The 9525-nt window shown below is 41.1% G+C and overlaps 1 protein-coding gene across 1 annotated transcript; it reads left to right on the forward strand.

The window, feature by feature from the left end:
• The first annotated feature begins 256 nt into the window (after positions 1-256).
• TAS2R41 (taste 2 receptor member 41) lies at positions 257-7015 on the forward strand. Its single transcript, XM_026513036.4, has one exon. The coding sequence runs from the start codon at positions 5526-5528 to the stop codon at positions 6450-6452; it is 927 nt and encodes a 308-aa protein (XP_026368821.1). The 5' UTR covers positions 257-5525; the 3' UTR covers positions 6453-7015.
• Positions 7016-9525: the final 2510 nt, after the last annotated feature.

Below are 9525 nucleotides of genomic sequence, written 5' to 3' on the forward strand. Positions count from 1 at the left end.
AAGTGTCGGTGGTTCTCTCTCTCTTTTATAAGCGCAAATCATGTGTTTGTGTATCTCATGGACATACATATTTGAACACTAATACAGTAGTTATCACACAGCGAAGTATGTTCTGCATTTCTTCATTCACACTCATAGTTATTTTTTGACTCCAGCCTGTTTTCAGCTCTATTGAGGTATAATTGACAAACAGTTGTAATATATATGAAATGTGCAATGTGATGATTTGATATGTATGCACTGTGAAAGGATTCCCATCATCAAGTTAATCAACACCTCACATAGAAGCGTTTTTTGTTTTGTTTTGTTTTGGTGAGAACACACAAGTTCTCCCAGTCAGCCACATGATCACGATGGTAAACAACTGATAACACCATTCTATACCCGCACAACCATTCTGTTTTCATTTTCGGTACCATATTCAATAAATGACATGAGATAGTCAACACTTTATTATAAAATAGGCTTTGTGTTAGGTGGTTTTGCCCCCCTGGAGTGTTCTGAGCACATTTAAGGTAGACTAGGCTAAGCTATGATGTTTGGTAGATTAAGTATGTTAAATGCACTTTCGACTTGAAATATTTTTCACTTATAATGGATTTATCCAGACATAACCCCATTGTAAATTGAGGATGATCTGTATATCTGGGCGTGGAACTTCTGCATCATATGGTAACTGTGTGTAACACTGTAAGGAGCTGCACCCAAGCAGTTTTCCAAAGCAGCAGCACCATTTTTTGTAATCCCACCAGAAGTGCATGAAGGGTTCGATTTCTCTCTATCCTTTTGAACACTTGCTCATCTTTTTGGTTTTAGCCACACTAATGGTTGTGAGGTGGTATGTCATTGCTTTGATTTGCATTTTTATAGTAACTAATAATGTGGAAAATCTTTTGTGTGCTTATTGGCCATGTGTATGTCATCTTTGGAGAGCTGTCTATTCAGATCCTTTGCACATTTTAAATTAGGTTATGTCCTTTTATTGTTGAGTTATAAGTGTTCTTTATATATTCTAGATGCAAGTTCCTTATAAGATATACGATTTGCAAACATTTTCTTCCATTCTGTGGTTGTTTTTTTCACTTTGTTGATGGTATCCTTGAAAGCACAAAAGTTTTTAAACATTGATTTAATCCAATTAATTTTTTTTTTACTTATCTTACCTATTTTTCTTTTAGTCACTTGTGCTTTTGATGTCCTAAGAAGGATTTGTCTAACCCAAGGTCATGAAGATTTACTTTTATGTTTTCCTCTAAGAGTTTTATAGTTTCAGCTCTTACATTTGGTCCTATGATCCACTTTGAGTTCATTTTTGTGTATAGTGTCCAATTGCACTCTTTTGTGTGTGGATTTCTTGTGTCTCACCACCATTTTTGATACTCACTGAGTTTTTATGAGTATCAAAAATTAACACATATAAAGCACTTAGAAATACATGGGTATGCATAGCAGCACTGAGTAAATATAAGTTATTATTCTATCATTTATTGTATGGAATTGTCATATGTCTACTTGTCCTTCTCCCTCAAAAGGTGATCTTTATCTTCATGCCTACGTGCCTGGCCTAGTGCCTGACAGACAGTACCCGCTGAATGGATTTTGTTGAATGGATGAATAATAAACAGAGCTTCTTTACTGAGGCAGTCAGAGGGTAAAGCACAGTTTCAACACTGACATTCTACTGGGCTTGGCTTGGGTCCCAACCAGAGGGCCTCTCAAAGTTAGAACACATTGACAGTGTCTGCCATAGGGCATCTCCCCAGAACACACAGCATGCAACCCCTGTGTAGATCACCCTGCAGAACTAGAATCTCTCCAGCATAGTTTTCATTCCTGTGTCACCTTCCTCACCATTTGCTTCCTCCTCTGAGCATGAGCTTGGAGAATGGAATCCCTCCTGAATATCAGTCTCAGCCAAATCTCCTCTGCTATATCCTTTGCCTTTCAACCCCTCAAAGCTGAAGGTGCAAAGCTCACTCCCAGACTCTTCCCAGTCTCCATCCACACTCTTTTCCCACATGATCTCATCTAATGTAATGGCTCTAAATACCAAGTAAGTGTTGATGACTCCCAAACCTGTTACTCCAGGCTTACTGAGATCCAGACTTACATTTTAATTGTCGCCTTATGTCTCATTTTAGATATCTAACAGCTGTCTCAAACTTAACCAAAACCGAGTTCCTCCCACAAACATATTCCTCATCTCAGTAGATGATTCCATAAATTCTCTCAGTGACTACAGTCAAAAATTGGGATCCATCCTTGATTCCTCTTATTTTTTTTTAAAGATTTTTCTATTTATTTGAGAGAGAGAGAGAGAGAGAGAGAGAACGGGGGGGGAGGGGCAAAGGGAGAGGAGCAGAGGGAGAGGGAGAAACAGACTCGACCCTGAAGTGGGGCTCGATTCCAGGACCCCAGGATCATGACCTAACTGACTGAGCCACCCAGGCACCCCCTTGATTCCTCTTTTTCTCTCATCCCCATATCAGGCAAATCCTACTGAATCTGCCTTCAAAATATTCCAGCATCTCATCACTGCTCACCACCTGCAGTGCTCGCACTTGGGAACAAACTCTCAGCTGTCCATGCATGGACTAATGCAGTAGTCTCTGCTGTCCTCTATCCTTGCCCCTCCCCAATTCCATTCTCTAAGTCATAGCCCAGAGGATCTGTTTAAAAACATAGATTAGGTCATGCTACTCCCTTGTTTAAAACTCTGTAATGGCTTTCTATTATGTTAGGATAACATCCCAGTTTCTTACCATGACCAACATAACTTTCTTGATCTTGCCCTTTAGGTAAAAGTTGAAATTTCTACCAGGTGCAAAAATTTAATGGCAGGAGATTACAATGTGAAATTCCAGTTCACAATGTTCAGGGTTTCAAAGAAAGTGGGCATAAACCTGTTCCATAACTTGTGAAATCCTTTGATAAAATGAAAGGGTAAGAGAGTAGAAAAGAGAAGATTTTGTGGGGAATAAATATTTAGAAAAGCTATGTAATGAAACCCAGTCCATCTTCCACCAAGGAGGACTTACCTCAAACCTGGTGGTGCCCCAGACCTTCCATGGGGCCACTTACAAAGCTTACTGTGTTATTGCTTCAGTTGGAAGGTATAGTGAGCTAAGGTCTTGCTCCTCCTTGGGGGATTAAGATAATAAGAGACAAACAGATTAGTTAACTTTTGGGGCAGAGTCAGGAGAATGTGGCCGTATCAGGACTGTGGCATCAGGGTTGAACACCATCTGTGTGCCCCAAGGGAGAGAGCATGTGTGTGCAGGTATCTTGAGGTTTGACCAATAGGACTGTTTAGTGGAGTGAGGAAATGCCAGCAGCAATAATTTGGTGGAAAATGTCTAGGGGCTGAGGAAGGAGTCTAAGGGATCACCCCAAATAGAGATGCTTTCTCCCCATCAAAGGGAATTGCAGGAGAGATAGCACAGTGGGAAACCTCCAGAGCCCTGAAATTTCCCCATGAAGGAGCATCAGGCCTGGAAAGCACAAGGCTTTGGTGCTAGTCCAAGTAAGACCCTTCCTGCCCCTTTTCCACTCTCTACCTGCATTAACCAATCCCAGAGGGGTTGAAGGTACAGCCGTCTTGTTATTTTGTATTCGTATATTGGACAGAAATGCCCAGTTTCTGTTTTGAGGTCTTTTTTGTAGCTTGAAGTGATCTTGGGACAACCTATTTGATAAGAATGAATAGTCATGTGGCCTGCTGGAGTCCTTGTTTTCTGGGAGGAGAAAGCCTCACTTGGTAAAATTAGAAGAAATGGTGGATAAGAATGAATGAAATTATGACTTGGTATGAGTTCAGCCAGCCAAACATGGCAAAGGCTCTACTTGCTTGGGCCCCTTAGTCCATGTCCCAGAGAATGCCTTCCCCAGCATACAGGTCTGAAGGAGCAACTTTTCCCTCTCCAACTATTCTCTGGCAATCTTACTCACCTGTTTTCTTCACAGCACCGATTACTACATGAAAGTGTCTTGTTTATGTGTGTTTTTATTGTCAATTACCTCCCATTGCACTACAAGTTCTGTAGAAGCAGGAATCCCACCTCTTTGGGTCACTGCTCTATCCCAATATGTACTCTGTATCTAAGTGCTCAGTCAGTATTTGCTGAGTGAATGCATAAAAACTGTATGAGCAACATAGATCTGAGAGTGGGAGAAATGCATATTCACCCAACTTCAGTGTGATCTCTCTTTCAATTGTGGATTATTTATTTTAATGTAATTCTACATTTATACTGTGGTAATGACAACATTTACATTATTTGTAAATAATTTTTCTTTCATCACAAGGTCACAATCCAAAAGGAAACGCATAAAAAAAAGTTTCAAACAAATGTGGAGAAAGGAAAAATTTGAAGTATTAAATAGAAAACATTTGACTACAAATAACTTGACTATATTTTCTTTCAAGAAAACATTTTTGCTTTTTAACATGTTCTCATAGGGATTTCTTTTTAATATTGGTGCTGGAGGACAGGGCAGCACACACATCTCGTAACCTCTGGTATCTCAGTATGGCAGAGAGACTCTAAGATGGTTCTCCACGACCTCCAATTTTGGTATCTGCACCTTTTTGTAACCCCCGCCCTTTGAGTGTCCCTGCAGACTGTAACTTTCTTCTAGCCAATAGAATATGGCAAAGGTGATAGGATGTTACTTCTGTGATTATACTGTGCTATTTAAGAGTCCATCTTGCTAGCCAGCTCTGTCTAGAGACTGTCTTTGCTGGCCTGGTGAAGTCAGGTGCCATGTCTAAACAGCCCACTTGGTGAAGACTGCCAGGGGCCCCCGGGATCTGAGGGAGACTTCAGCCACCATGCAGCAAGAAGCAGATGGCCCTCAGTCCCACAAGCACAAGGAAACGAATTCTCTCATTGGAACATAAAACCAGTTTAAACCATTATCAATCACTTATACCCCAGGGTCCATGAAGGATTTAAGAAGAGGTTTGGTGGAAATGTGGACCAAGGCTTCTGACCTTGAAGGGGATGACTGCTCAGAGGTGAGGGCGGATGCATAACAGGGAAGCTCAGCTGGAGACAGACTTGTCTGTCATCACTTTTGCTTAGGTCTTGGCCATATGAGTATCTCTATATACTTGTTGCCCATATACTTAATGTCTTAAGAATGATCTGATGGGAAGAGGGATGTTTATAGTGCCCAAAGGGGAAATAAGAAGGCTGGAACTTAGTCACAGAGACACGAAAAACTCTCTACATTGGTGCTAACGTTGGTGGCATGCAGGCAAAACCAGAGAAGGCAAATCAGGGGCAGTTGGTAGGCCTAGTGGTAACTGAACCCATGGGAAATTTGCATCCTCCCTGAACGGAGCTCCCCTTTCCCTGTAGCCTGAGCATCTGTGTTTATGTAAGTGAGGTCTGATTCAGATGTAGAGCCTGAACAGTCCTCTCCCACCCCCAGGAAAGATTCAGAGAGGGACTGTGGGTGGGGGCAGAGAGGAGGCCAGGGAGCAAGACGGAAAGCTCAGCGTGGTGACGGGAGGGGCCAAAATGCAGCCAGCACTCTCAGCCTTCTTCATGCTGCTCTTTGTCCTGCTATGCCTCCTGGGAATCCTGGCCAACGGCTTCATTGTGCTGGTGCTGAGCAGGGAAAGGATGCGGCGTGGGAGGCTGCTTCCCTCCGACATGATCCTCATGAGCTTGGGTGCTTCCCGCTTCTGCCTGCAGTGTGTTGGAATGGTGAACAACTTCTACTACTACCTCCACCTGAACGAGTACAGCAGCGGTCCTGCGCGGCAGTTCATCAGTCTCCACTGGGACTTCCTGAACTCGGCCACCTTCTGGTTGGGCTCTTGGCTCAGTGTCCTCTTCTGCATGAAGATTGCTAACTTCACCCACCCTACCTTCCTTTGGCTGAAGTGGAGGTTCCCAGGGTCAGTGCCCTGGCTCCTCATGGCTTCTCTCCTGATCTCTTTCATCGTCACCCTGCTCTTCTTCTGGGGAAACCATGCTGTGTATCAAGGATTCTTAATTAGAAAATTTCCTGGGAATATGACCTTCAAGCAGTGGAGCAGGAGGCTGGAAATTCACTATTTCTTGCCCCTGAAACTTATCACCTTGTCAATTCCCTGCTCTGTCTTTCTGGTCTCAATTGCACTGTTGATTAATTCTCTGAGGCGACACACAGGGAGAATGCAGCGCAGTGCCCACAGCCCACAGGACCCTAGCGGCCAGGCTCACACCAGAGCTCTGAAGTCGCTCATCTCCTTCCTCATTCTTTATGCTCTGTCTTTCGCATCCTTGGTCATCGATGCTGCGGGTTTCTTCTCCTCAGAGAGTGACTGGTACTGGCCGTGGCAGATTTTAATCTACCTGTGCACATCTGTCCATCCCTACATCCTCATCCTCAGCAACCTCCGGCTTCGCGGGGTGTGCAGGCAGCTACTTCTGTTGGCCAGGGTCTTCCGGCTGGCCTAGGTGGTATGGTCCCATCCAGACCCCCTGAAGGACTCGGACAATGATGGAACCAGTGAAAATAGCTTGAAATGAAAATATGGAAATAGCTTCACAGGCAGATACCCATTGGATTCTACTCTGGGCTTCCTCCTTTGGGAAGGAGAGAAGGAAAGTCAAATCTGGGGATTCTCTGACCGAGATTCCTTCCTTGGGACGCTGTTGAAATGGGCCCCACAGGGCTCAGAGAGCCAGTATTGTCTAGAAATTCAGAATATAAAAATTTGTCTCCTCTCTATTTTGTATCCCCTCCTTAATATGGCAGCTTTCAGTTAAAAAGTCTTGATTAACAGTACATGTGATCTCAAAAGCCTCCCAGGGCATGAAGAGAAAATGTGTCTATGGGTGAACTAGGGTGTGGATGGGGAAGGAGCATCCCTCTTGACAATAATGTAATGGTTGCCATGGGGGCTGCAGAGGACAGTAGCTGTGGCCGACAGTGGTCAGGGCTGTGATGTCTAATAGCCCTCTTTTTTGTGGAGATTCTTTTTCCTTTGCTACCCTTGGAGAATTTTGTTTTAATTTTATGAAAACTATTGGAAAGTTTCTTTACACCAACCCATCTCTTTTCTCATTATTATTTCCATTTTTCTGCCTTTGGTTTTCTCCTCTCTGAGGTCTAAGTGGCAACCAGACTTTTTCCATGTTTATTCTTCCTTTAGAATCGCACATTGTGATTTTCCACATTTTCAAATCTCTGGAACTTTTTTGTTTTTCCTCAAGCAAATCACAAAGTCACATGCGAATTGAATAAACATGTACTTTGAGTTCTGAAGACTCAAGAGTTTCACTTAGTTTGTGTCAAAAAACTAACCTCTTTTTGTTTTTAAGAATCACCCTTTTAAATCTTATGTTTAAATGTTGTTTTGAAATAGCTTGCTCCATTTACTATACAAATATTTCTAGAAATAATTTTGGAAAAAATTCTATTTAGAGTTGGGTGCCTCTAAGGGAGGCTTAAATGTTTTTGCTCAAAGGCACCCGTGTGCAAATCTTAGAGTCTAACTCACAACGGGGTGCCTGGTAGGGAGAAATTTTAATGTCCTCTGAGAGTGAAAGTAATTTCCCTACTGACTAGGGCATATGCTGCTGAGTGGAGTACACTCATGAACTAAAATCTCTCTGTAGTTTATTCCGTATTTTTACTTTAAAAATTTATTTTTAAATAGGTAATACATTTGCATGGTTAAAAATTCAAAATGTACTCAAGAGTATATATATAAAAAATCTCTCTTCTACCTTCCCCTTCTGAGGCATTCTCGTCAGTTTTATGTCTGTCCTTCTAGAGATATTTCGTCTACAGCAGAAAGCTAACTACCAAACCAGTCAACTAACTTACTTATGTATTTACTTATGTATTCCAAACCAGGAACTAACTAACCAACTGACTTATTAGCTATGTTCTTTCTCCTTGTGTCCTTCTCCACAGATGGCTGCCCGGTAGTCATGCTGTTCTGGTCCTTGCTCTTTCTACTTGATATATCTTGGAGATCTATGCATTGTGGGAGTACCACATTTCCTCATGTTTAGGTTTTCTGTTTTTTGTTTTGGCATAGATGCACCACAGTGTCTTTAATTGGTCACCTGTTGTCATTTAGGTTGTTTTCTGTCTTTCACTATTACCGCAATGTTGCAATGTTGAATGAATCTTCTACATAAGTAATCTTGCACATGTGCCAGGATAAATGCCATGAAATGGGATTACTGGGTCAAGTGGCATGTGCATTTCTAATTTTTTAAATTAACTTTTTGATTTAAATTCAATTAGCATATAGCGAGTGTATCATTAGTTTAAGATGTAGAGTTCAGTAATTCATCAGGTACATAAAATACCCAGTGCTCATTATATCACGTGCCCTCCTTAATGCGCATCACCCAGTTACCTCATCCCCCCACCCTGCATTTCTAATTTTGACAGATATTGCCCTCGTAGGTTTGGATCAATTTATTTCCCCATCAGCAATTTAGGAGTGCACTTATTTTCACACTTTCTTTTTTGCCAATCTGTTAGGCAAAAAATGGCCTAAGAGTGTAGTTGTCATTTGCATGATTCCTATTTTGAATAAGGTTTATTATTATTTTATATGTTTAGAGACGTTTGTATGTTTATTTTCTGTAGACAGTCTATATCTTTGTTTACTTTTAGATTTGGATTTTTGCTTTTTTCTTATTGGCTTGTAGGAGCTCTTTATATCTTAGAGAAATGAGCTCTTTTTGATATGAGTGGCAAAACATTCCCCCATCCTCAGTGTTTTTTATTTTAATTTTTCTTGACACCAATGTTAATTTTAAAACTTTCCTTATTTTAAAGTAATCATAGACTCACAGGAAGTTGTAAGAATAGTACAGAGCCCTTTGTGCCCTTCAGCCAGTTTCCCCGGATGGTAGCATGTTACATAGCGAGACTGGGAAACCGACACAGGTGCATTACTGCTAAGAAGTCTACAGATCTTATTCAGTTTCCCCTATTCTTTCAAACCTGCATTCCTGTGTGTGTGTGATTTGATGCAATTTTATCCCATGTACAGATTCGTGTAGCTACAATCAAGGCACAGAACTGTTCTGTCATCACAAAAGAAGTCCTTCGTGTTACCCCTTTGCGTTGTACCTGCCTCCCACCTTACCCTCCATATGTTTTTATTTTTGCTTTTTACTTTTATAACAATGGCTTTTGCCATTCAGATTTTTTCCCTGACTTTATTTAAAGCAATAATGACAGCTGGAATTTTGTCTCATACTTTGAAGGTATTCCTCACTGTGATATCATTGTCCTATCATTGGTTTCTTCTAGTACTTTTATGCTTTCATTTTTATATTTAATACTTGATCCTTATGGGATGTATTCTGATATAAGATATCCTATATGGATAAATTTTTTTCCAAATGATTAGCTTGTTCCCTTAACACTTTTTATTTTATATTTTTTTTCTCCACTGATTTAAAATGCTACCTTTTATCATTGCTAAATTCTTACACATATTGGTTTATTTCCAGGCTTTCTATTCTGTTTTGCTACCTTGATATAATCATGTGCCAC

The sequence above is a fragment of the Ursus arctos genome, unplaced genomic scaffold (genome assembly GCF_023065955.2).
Source record: "Ursus arctos isolate Adak ecotype North America unplaced genomic scaffold, UrsArc2.0 scaffold_3, whole genome shotgun sequence".
NCBI classification, from domain to species: domain Eukaryota; kingdom Metazoa; phylum Chordata; class Mammalia; order Carnivora; family Ursidae; genus Ursus; species Ursus arctos.

Coding starts and splice junctions, on each gene's coding strand:
- TAS2R41 (XM_026513036.4), top strand. CDS start 5,526: ATGCAGCCAGCACTCTCAGCCTTCTTCATGCTGCTCTTTGTCCTGCTA.